This window comes from Diadema antillarum, unplaced genomic scaffold, assembly GCF_040938485.1.
Source record: "Diadema antillarum isolate AM-2024a unplaced genomic scaffold, OU_Dant_1.0 scf00000207, whole genome shotgun sequence".
NCBI lineage: Eukaryota > Metazoa > Echinodermata > Echinoidea > Diadematoida > Diadematidae > Diadema > Diadema antillarum.
In genome coordinates, this window is record NW_027271096.1 from 343506 (window position 1) to 360680 (window position 17175).

Here is a 17175-nt window from a genome sequence, read left to right on the forward strand (position 1 = left end):
ATAAACTGTATATAGATCCCTTTATTGTGAAAGTGGTAGTTCATGTATTTAGGAATTTCTGTTTCATTGATTCAGCAAGTTTCATTCATGTCATTCTAGATTGACCGGAGAAGTACCATTAACACTTCTGCTGTGTCTAACTTGCTGTTCCTGTCAATGAGAGCATTTGATGTACACATGTATACTGGTTAAGGCTCTGGACCATTACATAGGAGATCTTAGATTCGATTCCCTGCAAGCTGGTACAGCTGTTAACCTTTTGTCAGGCTTCGTGGCTAAGGTGTATATCTTCCATTCTTGCCAACTTACTCAAGATAGTCCATTACCATGGAGAAAGGTGAGGCAAGGGGTGAATGTGTGATCGTCTAGTGTCAGCCGCTTTACCTTTTCAGAAATGGATCTGCCTCTTCATGCTGAAGCACGCATTGATGAATAATTCTCAAGGCATACATATTTACATCATTCGTGTTTGGTATGGTACTTGACCAGCTGTGTATCGATTGACCAGTCTGAACTAACAGATTGTCACGGCATCTTCCATTATTATTTAGTTGCACTTAGTTGCACAGAGGTACTTATTTTCTTTCATAAAAGGAGATTCTGCATTGTGAACTAAGATAATCACTTGCATAAGATCGGCATGCCAAGTGAAGCCTGAGTAAATGATTAGCTTGCTGATTCGCTGCTACTACCCGAGAGTGAAATTGAGATGAAACATAAGTTAACAGAGGAAATTTCAAACCAAAGTCTGTAAAAGGCTCTGTGGCAGGTACAGCTCTCTCATGCTTATACCTCTCCAACAGTACAATCTCACACAAGATGGCATCAATATCCTTTGATACCCTGGTGTATACAAGTGTAAACCTAGTAATGCTGGGGTAATGGCAATGGCAGGGGCCAGGGATAGAACAGTGGGTTCTTTGAAGAGACTACCCTGGGCGAATAAAACCATTTACTCACATTTCATCATGTTATTACTGTTTTGTTTGTTGACAGGAGATGCTCGTAGCCCTCTATCAGTACGGCGGAGTCCACCTGACTGTGCCGGACAGACGAGGGCGCACTCCTCACAACGTTGCGACTGACTCGTGCAAAGAATACCTCAGCAGTATCAGTAAGTATTGTTTCTTTGTTATGTCACAATGAGATTGTGGGCTGTGTTCATGAATTTGCTGAAAATGAAAGCCTCACATATCAGGCAAATTACAGGCAGTGCGGTATCAATCTCGTAGGAAAATATGAAGAGCTCTTCAACCCAGAACACTTACATCAGAATTTGGAACATCTTAATGGCATTTCATTTATTTTTGGTCCTGCAGAAAATTATGTTCTTTTTCCTTGTGAACATGCACAAATGATTTGTCTTGGCCTGAAGAAAAGAATGCTCGTGAATATTATAATATGTTTAAATGATCAATATTCTACATGATTGAATTCCTAGACTAAAATACAGCTCAACCCAAAAGAGACTTGATACATGTATGTAAGGAAACAAAAGTTATATCACAGAATGTTAAGTTTTCAATATTTCAGAGGTATATCCGAGATATAACTTTAGCACTGCTTGTACCCTCATCCCCTCCACCTTTTCCAGGTGAAGATCAGTGTCCTCTTCATAGCTAATAATCACCCTGATTTTTTTTTTTTTAACAACGTTATTAGCACTGGATTTCAGCCGTGAAGGCTGGACTTTAGGGCTTAGTAAGTGGGAAGGAAACTAGCAATAGGATGAGCTCCATATACATTCTTGCAGTCTCGTGCAGCTGGGGGGATAGAGGGCAGATGTCCACTAAGGGAGGGGGGAGTCCATGTGAGCACAGAAGTGTCAGGCTGATAATCCGAGTGATCTCTCGTCGATCGCAAAGATATTTTGTGACAATCCACAAATATGCCGTGACTTTGTGCTGGTGCCACAACTGCCCGTCAGTGACCCGCTAGATGTCCCTGCACTGGTCTGGTGTGGGAGGTTGCGTGATGTTTCCTTTAAACCCCGGCTCACCAAATTGTCGCTGTCAATTTCCTCCCTGTTAATCCCCCCATTGGCTGCTGATACTGCCTGGTCACTGATACCTACTCTTCTAATTATCCACATTCATATTGTTTCTGTTTTTTCCTCTTTCCATAAACAATTACTTTGTAATTAGTTAAACAGCTGATAATCTTACTGAGGTTTTGTTTTGTTTTGGTGTCTCACTTGCGAATGCACGTTTCTACAGATAATAATGACACTATTAAAGAGGAGATATCATAATGAATTCAAGCTATTTTTAAACATTCCAACTATGAAAACATTTGCCACAGTGTGTGTAGTATGTCTCTATGTACATGTATGTACAAGAGGGTGAGAGTGTTAAGTCTTGATTGCATGCTTCCAGTATTGAATACAAATATATGTCATGCAGCTGTATGGCAGGTGTGCATTTACAAGTGTGAACGTCTTTCTCACAAGTGGATGTGGGGTGTTAATTATCTTGCCCTCGTTCACACATACTTCCATTATAAGTTATTCTGTATTCACTGGTGTGTTAACTGCACCTTTTAGCAGAGGGGAATAGCCTTGATATAAGGGATGCAGTTTGATACACATAACAGCCAAATGTACACTCACAAAGACAGTCTGTGTGTACTGGAGCTCATCCTGATAGTGTTTATTGTCAGAAGTGCACAAGGTAATAGTTTAGAGTGTATTGGGGCAGTGCATGTCAAATGGTAGCCCTAGAATTTAGGGCAGCAGAGTGGCAAGCTGCTTTTCAGTTTCCATTTTCTCCTAGACACTGCATGGCATCCATATTCATGGCCATAGTAACTAACACTTGACTAACTCCAAACTGATACTAGATGTATTGAAAAGATCTGACATACAGGTGTATTCAAAGTTGTCACAAGTCCCAGTGTTGTCACGCTTTTGTGGATAAACTGGCGAGAACTATGGGGGTGCAGTTCATACACAGGTATAGTTAAAGCACAGATGAAAACGGTGATAAGATGATATATCATTGTCATATGATGCAATCCGTAGCATTTGGCGTCAAAAGAAATGTCATATTTTGGATTCTGTGTTACACATATTTTCTTAACGCGGTCACACCGTTTTGTGTTTGTATGCAGTGAATATGTGGATAAGATGTGGATGTGATGAGTTTCTCTCACTAATTTCATTTGATGTCCTATACTTAAAAGAGTTGTTTTGGTATGATATGCTGTTTTAGGGACTGAGGTAGGATGGAACTTGTATTGATAGCGGTTTGAAAAAATAAAGATGGTGGATAGTCACCAACAGCAAAGCCTCACTTATATATTGCAACAAATTCTGTCAAGCAATGTCATGGTAGTTGCTGGATCTCATCAAGGCACTTCTATAACCCATCCTTCAATTTTGCCCTGTGGTGATGGCATTGACAGAGGAAGAAGATAGAGCAATATTTGTCGAATTGAAAGGGGAGGGGTAGGGATAGGGTTGGGGTGTGAAGACGATGTCTCACAAACCTGGGGCATGTAGCAGCAGAGTCTGTGTCAGAGAGAATCCTGTGGTTTCCAGTGATCTCAGCAATCCTAATTGATGATTTCTTGTTGGGGGGATTTTCAAAATGCCATCCCGGATGCGTTGGAGGTAGTGCCTTCCCCACATGATGCATCGGAACCGGGGGATACAGGTACGTCCTGAAGGGATACGGATATATCCCAGCTCTGTTCTAGGAGCGGTGCTTAATGCTGACTTCAGCACAACATTGAGTCAATTCAGCGTGATCCACAAAATCTGAAGTGCAGAGATTAGATTAGGTGTATTGTGGTGATTTGGAGGAAAGAATTTGAAGTATGTGTCAGACGATTGTTGTTGTTGTTGTTGTATCCAAAAGTAAGTGTCAAAATTGATATCCACATGCCACTTAATAACAAAATGAACCTCATCTTTTTCATGTTGCAAACATTGCGGAGTATGGTCTGGCATTAACCACTGTGGTGTATTGCTTGCTTGGATGTGTGTAAAGCTGGATTGTACCCTGTCCTTATGAGTTCAACACCGAAGTTTTCCTGAGTACACAAGGTATTGATATCACCAGCTACTGTACCAATGATTATTAATTTTTTTTTTCTTTTCATCTGTTTCCTATGCATCCTCTGCACAGCTGAAGGGAAGACGATCCGTGTTATCCTAGACGCCAGCAAGAGTTCAACGCCTTCCAATGACCTCTCGCCTCACCTGCTGGGCCAGAAGGACCAGTCCAACCAGTTTGTGATTGGTCAACTCTCTGTCCTGGCGGGGATGACATGGGCAGCTTTTGACCAGTCCATTGGCTCATTGTTAGCCAATAGCTGTAAGGTATGACTCTGACCTGACTTGTTATCAATTTATTGTCGCTCTGCTATAGAATTATATTTGGATGATCTTTGCTGCTGTTCATCTTCCGTTTATATTTCAAAAAGCACTTCAATATTTTTAAAGATCATTATTGTTAAAGACATGAGAATATGTGTGCGCGTGCTTGTGTGTGTGTGTGTGTGTGTGTGCGTGTGTGTGTGTACTTTTTAAGAACTGTTGCATGTACATGTGACTAAAAGCATTTTTTACATATTCAACAAAGACAATTGATGCACATTAGCAGTTAATGTGATGAACACTTGTAGATTTTGCAAGACTACTTTTTTTTTTTTGTCATCTGTTATGTATCACCAAAACAAATCTCTTACACAAACAGTTGTGGATCTTTGAAAGTCATAACTTCTGATCTGATATCAATAGTACAGTGGCCCCCAATGAATTGAGAGTAGTTGAAAAACAATTTTTTTCTCTAGTTAAAGGTATTAGCCCACATTTGTAAACCTGCAGCAATTGGTCTCATAGTTAGCATGGAGTTTGGGTATGATTGCAGTAACACCTGTGCAAAATTTCGTTCCAATTAGTCCATTACTTTTATAAAAATAAATGAAAATGCACCGTATGCATGCGTATAACGCTCGCTAGCTCCGGTCCACGTACGTACTACATGCATGCGATACATGTGTAAGTTACATGTATGTAGCTAGCCCGCGCTCGTAATTCGATTTTGGGTCGGGTTGACCCGGTTTGAAAATTGATTTTAAAAAGATGATTTTCTCTCTTTTATCGAATGGTATAGACAAAGAGCAACAGGTGAGGTATGTTACTGTTATAACTTGTACTTGAAGTCATATTGGACCTGTTTTATGCAGTTTTGATTTTCGTGGGTTTGCAAATGTGGGCTAATACCTTTAAAGCTAGGCTCCCACTGTAGTGGTTCCCGATTATTGCATGAGCACTGTATCCATCTTGCAGAAGGTTTGAGTTTGATGTAGTCTGTCAACCTCACTCTTTTTCAGATGCCAGAAGTTGACGAGGACCTCCCGAGCCCCAACGGAGACAGGTTGTCAGATGAGGGCCCAGACAGCTTTAACCTTGGGCTAGGAGTCCACAGTATACAGAGCTACGTGGCAGGTATGTTGCTTTACACTCCTTTGCTGTTATCATGCATACCTTGGTCACTGAAAGGCTAAGCTTGAACCCTTGTACAAATATCTCATTTGATGGATTCAAGTCCAGCTGGATATTGTCAAAATGACCTTTAAAGCCTCATCTTTCTTTCAGCAGGATAAATTAAGATGATTTAAATTGTTGGCTCTTTTTCTGGTAGCAGTGACACAGTGGTCATAAACTCAATTTCTGTATGAGAATTTGATTGTGTTCTGCCAACCATGTGACAAATTATGGCTGTCTACTTTTTTGACAGACAGGTGTGATGAATGCTATTTGTATATTGATAACTCTTTGTTGTTCCTCTCGCTCATGGGGCTTCAAGAAGCCTTTTTTTAAAGTCCTCAGAATTACTATAACTCACAGCACAGCAGCTTTAGGTTTTTTCTGAAAGAATGCAGAAATTGTGAACTTCTGCTTCTGTACAAGCACAACAAACTTCAAGTCATTATTCACTGCTGCAGTTAAATGCTAGGAGTAACTGTTACAGCACATCTTAAAAAGCAAGTGCAATGATGATGCCATGTACGAGAAGTTTATGAAGATTTCAGTTGTATGGAAGCCAAGTGCATGTCACATGCCTTTACAGTCTCCCATATTTTTTGACCCAGATTCAAGCAATTGCAGGTCATAGTACTCCTGCGAGAGACCAAAATTGAAAACAGTTTGCATCTGTCCTATTATGACTGATATTTTCTTATATCATCCCACTGTTGTAGTAGTTGGGGATGAGCTATTGCTCTACTTGTTTGAATCAAGATTTGAAAGAATGAAGGAGATCATGAGTAGATGTGACATGTTTTTGGCTTTCATACAGAGGATTTCTCCAAGAACTGTATGTGGCACCCCAAGGGCACTAGTATCTGTCAGATATCCTGTCCAAGTCACTTCTCTTTACACTTGTCTTTTTGTTTTTTGTTTGTTTTGTTTTTTGCAAAGTGTGCCTTTCTGAGGCTGTGGGTCTTGAGGAAGTAGCATGTAAATCCTTAATTTTGTTTTTACTAAGGAATTGTTAATGTCCAGAAGACAAAATGTCAAGTGGCATTTGTTAAGGAACTCATTGTTCATATGGAAGCAACTCTTCTTCATTGTTCACCCTAAGCGTAATGTCATTGTTGAATCATAAAGTTGATGTCACTGCGTGTTGTGAAATTCGATGTCCCACTGTGGTAGGTAATAAGTGAGTAGGAAATACATGTGTTTCTGTTCAGTAATCATACTCTTGTGCAACATTTTGTGGATCACATTCTTTGAAATCATGAAATCTGATGGCTGTGACTGCAGCAATGACAATAATGATGATGTTGTTCATGATGATGATGAAGATGATGATGATGATGATGATGATGATGATGGTGAAAATGGTGGTGATGAGAATGGTGATGTTGATATCAAATTGATTACTTTGTCAGTGACTATGATGATCATGTCAGATGTCTGTGGAAGTGATTGCTGTGATGGTGATCAGTGATGATGATGATGATGCCCATGGCAACGAAGTTAGTGGTAATGATGATAGTGATGATGATAAAGATGTTAATCTCTCCTTGATTCTGTTCACCTATGTAGGCAATCTACACTGGTCTGTGGGTGAGAACCCCTCCATGGCTCCTCATGAACTCTTCAATCTGACCTCTGACATTGTCCTCAAGCTCCATGGCAACCAAAATGGCCGTCTTGACCAGCTGGCCTTTGAGTCCTTCTTGCCTGTACAGATGCTCCAGAATTACGTCAGAATTGTAAGTTTCTGTTGAAATTGGCTACAGAGAGCTGTTCAAGATTGATTTAGAAAAACAAACCCTAATCCTGCATGTATCATGTGGTGCTTTTTTCAAAAATATTTTAATACATTATTGAGCTTCCTACCTACATGTAAATGTGCAGAATATTTATATTTATTCTTATTTTGCCACTTGTGATGATATTGTTTAGAAAGTTACTAGATATTTGTTGAAATTCAATAATTTTTACCATCTGTGACCTGATTTTAATGTAATGAATTAGTTTTACCCTTTATATGAACGTCAACTTAATCATAGATTGGACTGTCACTTTAAGGACTGGCAACCAAGATTCATCTCATTTGATTTCTATATGGCATCCTGCTTCATTTTGTTTTCACACCCTTTCACAGATTGAACAGTACAAGAGTGTTCTCTTCTATGGAGCTCCTGGCTCGGGCAAGTCGAGACTTGCCGTCAAACTTGCAGAATTCATCCAGGTAAGCTGGAGATGAAAACAATCAAAAAAATCCACGAGCTAGTTGTTAAGGTGTAACAGATGAACAACAAGACTTAAACTGTATTTGTTACGATTACTGCAAAATCCTGAAAATTGATGTGGAAGAGAAGACGTATTGTGAGAAGAGATGTATATTTTGTTTGAACGTGGTGTTTAGAATGTGTGCGTTTTTTCCTGATCTCTGAAAAATTATGACCTTATTAGGTCGCAATTCAAGTCAGAAGAAAAGTAGAGAACATGTTCAAGTTTTGATATATATGTTTCTGTTTCAGTCTTTGTCTTTGTGATTATTCTCTACTGCTCATTTAGTATTTTGTTTCTTCTGAATTAATTCTCTTCTGTGTTTTCTATTCTATGCCAATTTTCAGTAATTTCTACAAAGTGTCACCTTGTTAAAACTCCTGTAATCATTGTGCAGTTACCAATGAGCCATGTGAATGCACAATCGTAACAGCCTTCTGTTCTGATTGTATAGATTCCAGCGTATATTCGTGAATCCTGCATAGTCAGCAAATAGTAATATGAACAAGTTTATGGCAGCAGCTTTTAGACAATGATCCAGTGTTATACTTGTATAAGTGAATATCTGTGATGACTTGGGAATGGTCATGATTATGAAGCTGAAGATGATTATGATGATTGTGATGATCATGTATGACATACTTTTATCTTCTTTTCAATGGGCACCACAAGCTGGGGTTGTGGGTGGTACTGGATGTTTGCCAAGTCTCAAACTATGCGAGGGTGTATTGAGTATCACAGAATATTCTGCGCTGTCATCGTGATGAAGTTAATTGTGACTCGCTGCCTCGTATTCTCTCACATTCGGCAGGCCAAGAACAAGTACCATCAAATGGAATCAGACAGGTCTTACGTGTCCCTCAATGCCGCGTTCACTCACCAGGATCTGTGCGAGCTCCTTCTCACCAAAGGTAAGTCGGCATCAATCTCTCCAGTCTCTCGTCTCTCACAGAGACTCAAAGCCAGTGCTAGTCCGATGGGGATCCGTCATGGTATGATTCAACTCTGATAGTATGAGGAGAAAGTGCGATGTACTTAGTGAATGGGAAGATGGGAAACTGTTTCTGAGAATTGAGAGGGAGGAAAGATCTGCAATAAATCTCATCGAATGACTCAGTGTGTGCCTAAGTGCAGTCGTCTAAAAAAAGATATGTGTCTGCAGACAATCTTAAAGTGTTCAATATCAATTACTACTGTCATGGATTGTCATACTTTTTATCTTGTATTCTGCTGTTATCATTGTTATTGTTAAATAATGTAGATATTCTCACAATGGTGTTGATAGACTTAGTTATATATCATGTGTGTTTTGCAGGATTCCTGATCCAAACAATAGCAGGCAGGCTCCCAGCTGCCTCAGGCAAGGCAGTGCACATCCTGGTGATAGACGGGGTGGATCGGGTGGGTGTGGCTGCCCTCTTTGGCGACCTCCTACCCTTGCTGGAGACGCGATCCAATCAGCGTGCCGCAAGGCTGCTGGCACTAAACAGCGCCACCTTCTGTCTGCAAGAGAACTGCATTATCATTGGCACGGTAGACGGAGTCGGGTGAGAATTTATTGCTATCCTGTCCTGTTCCATGAAGGCTGTATGGCCCTGCTGTAATAAGATACAGTTGTGCTCTGACATTGAGCTAAAAGCACAGTCTCACAAAGTATTCATGATGTAGACGCAGTGTAAGTTTCAGGGAGATTTTATTGGGAGCTTGTTCTCGTCACTACAATGTAGCTCCAACTATCCAAATCCTCCCCCCCCCCCCTTACATGACTGATATAGAAGACTGGATGAATCACCAACTCATGAGCAATAAACTAAAGACTACAAAGGTGTAGACATGCCAATTCAACTACAAAGACACAAGACATACAACGGCTATACAAATCAGTACAGTTGAAGTCTTGGGATAAATCTCAATAGTTTCAGATTTACTTACCCAAATATGCTGGTAGTTTGTTTACAGAATTAACTGTGCCTATTAGAAGTCTGAGGATTAAATACGTAACTTTGCCTACTTATGCTGGTAGTTTTATAGGGAAATAAACTACATGTACACCAAAGCTTTCATAACTTGCAGTAGTGTTTCACCTAACTCTGATTCCAGCTCTATGTGTAAGCTGTCATTTTACAGCGAGAAGGTAGTAAGTGCTACAGTGCATGTACTGCACACCCCTGTACTTCCGATGTGCCATGTGTGTTTTTGATGCCCTTTGCAGCCATCTGCTTAACTGTCCATCAAATATGACATGATTGTCAGTAGGCCTGTATATCTCTGATTTTTTTTAAATTAATTACTTGAAGGGTCTTTCTGTGCTTGGGATTGGGGTGTGTTTTGGGAATCTGCCTAAAATTATAAGTTAGGAAAATTGTTCTGAACTTTTTCACAATATGCATCACAATAAACTTCTCACTAGTGATCTACTTTTGTCCAGCTTTTGTTTAGGTTTTTATGAGTGGATGATAGCGTCATCTATGATCATTTAGTGCTTTGTATCCATTGGAAAAGGCACTCTAAAAATATCAATGATTATTAGTAGCTATTGATATTAACATTATCATAATGATTAGTAGCATAAAGACCCTTCTAACTGTAGTAATAAATCTTGTGCTTTATTGCCCGCAGTCCTGGCACAGACCTGACGGTCCAGCAGCACTTCCGTTGGATCCGGGTTGGCTGGGACCAGGAGCCGTTCCGCAGCATCCTCCAGAGAGTTGTCCTCCGTCGGCTGGTCCACGAACGGGACGGTGTGGCGCCCTCTTCTGACAGCAGCGCGCTGCGGGTGCTGGTGTGGATGTGCGGCATCTGGCGTAGACTCAACGAGGCGCTGGCCAAGCTGTCGATGCCGGAGTTTGCCACGGGACCCAAGCAGTTCTTTGCCTGTCCTGTGGATGGAGATGCCCCTGCATCTGTGCTGAGGTAGACTTCCCCCCCCCCCCCACCACCAACTCCTCACACACACACACACACACACACACACACACACACACACACACACACACACACGCTCACATATACTACTGTCACATGAAATACTAAATATGCCATACATTTCGTAGGAATTTAACACACAAGAAAAATATTAGCATTGATCCAGACATGATTGTGATATGAATGTGTATGTTTCTCCATTCATTACTGTACTCCATGATCCCAAATTTGACCGCTCATTAAATTGTCAGGAAGTCCCGATTCATGAAAAATTAGACTTACTAAATATATGGCATATATAGCAGACATTTATGCGACTTTTCCTGGAGTAGATCACTAAACGTATCTATGTTTTCTGTTTCATACAGGCGAGAAGCATGAATTACTTTATACAAGTAGACCTCTGTTTTGGATTTTATTTGTACACATGGAAGGAAGAGTATAGGATATGTAGGTTTTCCGTGTTTTTAGAGTTTGTGTCTAAGGGAACAATTAATGGAATTAGCATGTGTGTCAGCTTTCCTTTTAAAGTTTTCAAACCATGTTAGTGTGTGTATTATTGAACTATTACAACTCTAAGATTGGTGCAAAAGATAGAAATTTGCCTGCATTCTGAAACTTGGCTTCAAAAACTAACCAGTCTTTTCTTTTTTTTTTAGTAGTAAATGGCACAACAGTAAAGTGCACAGTTAGTGATGCTCATTGTCTAAGCTCATGGATGGCCTGATGGAGATTAGCAGGATTATTAGCAGGATTACTTAATCATTCTTATTGTCAATAAGTGCAAGTTCAATTTTGATGTCATCAAATCTTGTAAAGCATAAGACACATGTTGGATACGAATGAAACATAGAGGTTTGGTGTACACATGCATAAGTATTTTAGCATCCATCAGAGTGAAGACTTGAAACATGAGAGGAAAAAATGAAAAGAAGAAAGATGGTGTTCTGACTAGCAGGAGTTAGTAAGTTGATGAGCTGAATGAATGGCAAACTGAATGTTTCTCAGATATAGTACCATTGCAGCACTACCCACCCCTACCCCTACCCCCCAAAAGGAAAATACACAGGATAAACAGAATTCAGAAGAAACAGAAGAAAAAATAATGAATTGTTATATTAATTGGGAAGCTTTATCAACTGATCCACACACACACAAAAAAAAAAAAACAAACATATCAAACTTTAGGAAGAGTAAAGCTAAATTTCCCCATGTGACTTGTTTCAGGTGGCTGTGCCTTCTGTGGAACTACAGTCTGGCGCCCCACATAGAGGACACCTTCCACCGGACCAGCCCCTCTGCCTCGCCCTCACTCATCCAGCAGCAGAACATGGCAGCGAGCACTGCCCTCTATGTCCTCCTCCACAGAGCTTTCCTCCCCGGCTGTCCGCTCAGTGATGAAGGTCTGTTGGTTTGTATGATTTAGAGATGATTTACAAGTGTAGAGTGATAGTTCTGTTTTCAAAATCAGAGTACTGTGAAACCAAAAATTGTTGTGAGTGTGAGACTTTCGCGAATTTTACAAGGAGCCAAGATTCATGAAAGTAAAATGCACACGAAAGTTTCTGTCGACACACTGCATCAAATGCCAGTGGCAATACATAAAAGTTTCATGTAGCGAAAAAGGCTATCTGCTCCAATTTGCGAAAGTTTATGCTGCAAATGTGTCTGGTTTTACAGTATTGATGTTGGCAATATTTTTCGTAATTTTTCGTAATTTTTGTTTTGTTTTTTTGTTTTTGATCATCTCTTGGTGTTGAGTAGCATATATTGGCATTTCAGAGCTTGTCTTATGTGCATGTGATTGGGAAAAAGTTTATGAAATCTACTTCACCTTGAAGCGATTGTTGTGTAGGCACTAGTGACAGATCGTGAGGGATGCTTGGCTATTGCAGGAAAATCTCGTGTGAGTTTAGATGAGATGAAATGAAATGACAATGAAATGGCAATGAAAGTACTAGAATTACTATTACATATGATGCTGCGATCTTATCTTTGGAGCCCTTTAGGATGAGGTTCTGACAGATATGACACCATATAAGAAAGCTAGTTGAGTAAAGAAGGGACTGCCAAACTATTCCAAATTCATCAATCATAATGACAATGTTAATAGTGTTAATCTTAATAAAATGGTCTTCTTCATCCAGGGTAGCCTTTTCAGTGTTGACACTTTTCTACCAGAGAGCCCTGCCATCATATTACTGTAGCATTACCAGGTACACTTGGGACGAGAGAGACATGGTAAGTACTGGACAATTAGATTGACAATTAGATTGACATTTACCTAAAATCCTATTTTCTATTTCTGACACAGAAGCCGAAGAGTACTTCTCTGGTTTCCGAGGCATCAGTGCCCCTGCCATAGAGGGCGACAAACCGAACAACGTGAAGAAGCACCGTAGGAGCAAGAGTTTGGACCGGAGCAAGACCAGCAACAAGGCAGCAGCTCTGGCTCGCAACCAGGCCCACATGGACCTCATAAGTCCAGGTACCGGACTACATCTTCGATTGAGACAAGCAGTGATAGCTCACTTGCTCCAACCCCCTCTCCAAATTTCTTTCTTGAGGAATAGCAGAAAATATAGATGTGATTGATTATTATCTAATCTTATCTTCTGTAAAGTTATTTTGTCTGATTACATCTTGACAAATGGAGTGACAGAAACATTGATTTTATCAAGTATTACAACTAAAAGTTTGTAAAGTTGTCTTGCAGTGGATAACGACAGGAATAACTATCTGATTTTTTGTACCAGCAGACATACAAAACAAAGGGCCTGCTTGATGTTTTCAGTGTTATTTCTGTGTAAATTGCTATGTTTATTCTATATTGATGTCTCAGAAGATTGGGTGAGTTGTAAACTCACCTGTATTTTGTTTCAAATGAATTGTCTATATTCAAAGTAAGTGGTAAAAAAAAAGAAGCAATAGCAACATGAACATCTCAAAAATATTTGTGCTTTTCTTGTGTGACCAGATTCACAGCGAAATGGCCGATCGATGATCCCACGCCGCATAACACCCAAGTCCAGCAAGCCTTCAAAGCAATCTCAGCTGACCAGCACCACTTCCAGGTAGGCAGGCATGAGGTACTGAACGGAGAAATGTATACGTGTATGTGTGTTTGCGTCACATTCATATCGGGATCAGAGTCATAATTTTCGTGTGTCTTTAATTTCGTGAACTCTAGCACCTGACTCGCGAAATTCACGAAAATAAAAACCTCGCGAAATGTTTGGCATATACATCATGCTTCATCTTAAGTTTGACAGCAGTTTGTAATAAGGAGCTAGACAGAGTGTGCATGAAAATGATGGTTTTGTATTCCGTGCACACAAATTTCCTCTTCATGCACTGCATATTTTAAGATTGTACTGATTTCTTATTTTTTTTCCGGTGCATTTAAAAGAAAGAAGTTCACACAAATACTGCTATTATTTAATACATATAACAACTAGATTTGCCTCTTTCCTTGCACACAGCTCGACTCACGAGAGCAGCATCTCCCACCAGCGTAGCCCCACCTTGCCCGCATCACCCGTGGATGATGCTGATCTCCTGGAGTCCCTGCTCAGTCACCATGGCAACATCGAGCAGCTCATTGAGCTTCAGAACACCTTGTTTGGGATTGGAGGAGGGATGAGCGAAGGAGGAGTCAGAGGAGGAGGAGGAGGAGGAGTTGGCAGCGGCGGCGGAGGAGAGGAAAAACTGAAGACATCCAGGTCCAATAGGCAGCTGATGGGTATAGGTGGTCAGAAGTTACTGCGCCGTTCCAGCGATGGAGCGCCTGTGACTACCGGACTCTCGAGGACAAAGACCAAAGATGAGGATGGAGTGTGGAGTGTGTGGGAGGAGACGGTGTGATTTTGGACCAGACGCCGGTCCCATGACAACCATTCCAGTATTCATCCATCCAACAAGCCTCTCTAACTTCCTCACAAGCTCCCTGCTGAATGAATGAAAAAAATGCCAAAGGGATAAGTCAGTTGTGAAAGAAGGGGAAAAGCTTTCAATTATCAGCCTGGTTGCATCACCCTAGAAGTTAAGTTGAACGTAAAGATAAGTTCTTGATGGTCGTTCTGAAATGTTTGTGGTTATAAGACCATCAAGCCCCTGGGCATGATGGCTGTCTCGTCTTTAGCCAGATTCCAAGGGGTTTATGCATTTCCTGAAAATTTAGCCTTATTCCAGTTGGGTTTGGCTGAGTGTGCAGGTGTCTAGACCAAGGCGTATGTGTTGCTGCGTGATGTCATCTTGGCTGAGACAATCAGGAATGGTACGTCCATTTGTGCCACACTTGAGAAACTTTCAGAATGCAGCTTCAAGATGCGATGTCTCTTCTTCCATCCATCTACATCCATAAAAATGTGGGAATGAGACAAAATCTTGTATCATTACAACTAAAAAAAAATGTGTCCCACATTTCTGTATCCCTTTGGTTATCACCTGGCTTAATTTGAACAGAGAAGACCTTGCTATTGAATAGGCTGAGTATCTAGGATGGGGAGTGGAAACAACATCGTTGAAACCTCTGAGACGGTGACAGAGTTGAGTGGGCAACAAGATCCAAGGGCATAACCTAGAGCCGTCTGTGCTTATCACTCTGAATGCAGTAAGTAGTTGGCTGTAATTGGAAATGAAAACATGCAAAACCTTGACTCTGTCAGAGAGTGAGCTATCAAATTCTCTTCACTCCATCTGCACAATGGACCTCGCCACAGACGATCCTTTAGATCACAGAGGCACGGGTGTGAGATGATGTAATGGAAGAGTTTATCACGCCATTACCAGAGTATATTTGCTCTGTGCATTCGTCACTTTTTACCATGATTGCCAAAACGTGGGGGGTTTTGGAACATATCATGCGTGCATTGGCTGGACAGCTTTTGAACCCTATATCAAAACAGCACATACTGGTCGAAGGTGGGATATGAAATTCGCAGAATGTTGGCATATCTGCAACACCAGCATTCATCATCACTAGGAGAATAGCAAACTTGACCAGAGAAACGGGCAGTAGGTTTCAAGGGAGACATCATACATGATATACAAAGGGCTTATCCAAAATGTGAGGAATCCATCGGTTATGTTCAATTCTCATTCAATCAATACAGTGCGTCATGATTTTGTTCTCTTTTTTAAATTGGGACTTATATCTCACTTGTAAAAAGATACAGAAGAGGAGGTCAATTTCACAGTCCTTAATATCAATGAAGAATTACCCATGAGAAGACTAGTGCATGACTTGGCATGAGATCAAATTTTACTCTGGTTTCTTAAATTGGATTGTCATGTCCTTGTTTGAACTGCTGTGTCGGTGTTCAGACAGTGTGAATATATTGCCCTTTCTGCTGAAACTTGAGTAATCGAAATTTGATCCCTTGGCTTAAAGGAGCATACTAATTTGCTGGAGAATCCACCCATTAAAGACATTTTTCAATGTCTTCAATGTCTTCAATGGATTTGTTTCAAGGTTAATAGCATTTCCTCAAATTTCAGGAGGGAAAAGGTGACATTTTTAGAAATTGTGGGCACACTGTCTATCTCTCAGAGAAACAGCACAAGACAGAACAGATACATTGCCTCTCGGCTGGGGATAGAAACAAAGGGCAGAATCTGTAAGGAAACCAAAACTATCACCGGCAAAGACAAACGCCTAATGGAGACAAAAGAATATACTCATGTGAGCCGGGAGTAGTTTCATAGCTGGCTCTCTTGTATATGTGGAAAATTTCCATGAACCAAAGCACTCACTACAATCAATGTGTCAACAATGATAAACCCATATGCAGACCTTTGATAAGGCAAGATTTTAGCAGAAGAAATGAGGTGATTGATGTCATTTTCTTCCAATTTTGCCATTAATTCCTAACTGTCCCAAACGCTTGTTTCAAGATCTGAATGTAAATGAGAATCACATGGTTGTCATAGGACAAAATAATGAGAAAAGAAATTTTGTTGACTCATTTCATGTTTTGTGCTCTTGTGGCACAATGACTGTTAAAGTAGATATCATGATTACATCCAAACTGATTTTAAGTGGAGCAAAATATTTGAGATCATGAGTTAATTGAGTCAAATGTTGACAATGTGCAGTACCATTGCACCAGACAACACATGGATTGAGACTTCCTTCCAAAACTGTTTCATTCAGGCCTGCTCTCATGAGAGGCTGAAACAATTTCTATCACTCTCGGCAACTTTGTGGCTGCATTAGTGTCATTCAAAGTTGATCTTTTGTCAACCACCAGTTGTAGCAGTCATTGAGAAAATGCAATTTATGCTAACCCTGTGTGAAATTCATGAAACAGCAAGCTTTATTTGACTAAGTCTGAGCAGGCAGGTATTGATCCGGTAGGGTAGACCAAGAGAGGGTGCAGGAAAGGCCCCCCTCAGTGCCCCTATACCCCTGCCCCCCCCCCCCCCCCCCCCCCCTTGCCTCCCAACAAACTTTGTATGTTTTGGGAGTTGTTTTTTCCCCCTGCGGTGTTCACAAAAAG

The 17175-nt window shown here is 40.6% G+C and overlaps 1 protein-coding gene across 2 annotated transcripts in view; it reads left to right on the forward strand.

Annotated features, from left to right (window-relative positions):
- LOC139724105 (uncharacterized) overlaps positions 1-14688 on the forward strand; it is a 134373-nt gene extending 119685 nt beyond the window's left edge. For both annotated transcript variants that reach the window (XM_071635303.1, XM_071635304.1), the window contains 12 exons: positions 997-1114; positions 4128-4321; positions 5338-5452; positions 7058-7227; positions 7623-7709; positions 8562-8661; positions 9066-9297; positions 10370-10663; positions 11903-12078; positions 12990-13163; positions 13653-13749; positions 14158-14688. In XM_071635303.1, coding sequence (XP_071491404.1) covers positions 997-1114; positions 4128-4321; positions 5338-5452; positions 7058-7227; positions 7623-7709; positions 8562-8661; positions 9066-9297; positions 10370-10663; positions 11903-12078; positions 12990-13163; positions 13653-13749; positions 14158-14539 — 2139 coding nt within the window. In that variant the 3' untranslated portion in view covers positions 14540-14688. The remainder of the gene's footprint in view (positions 1-996; positions 1115-4127; positions 4322-5337; positions 5453-7057; positions 7228-7622; positions 7710-8561; positions 8662-9065; positions 9298-10369; positions 10664-11902; positions 12079-12989; positions 13164-13652; positions 13750-14157) is intronic.
- Positions 14689-17175: the final 2487 nt, after the last annotated feature.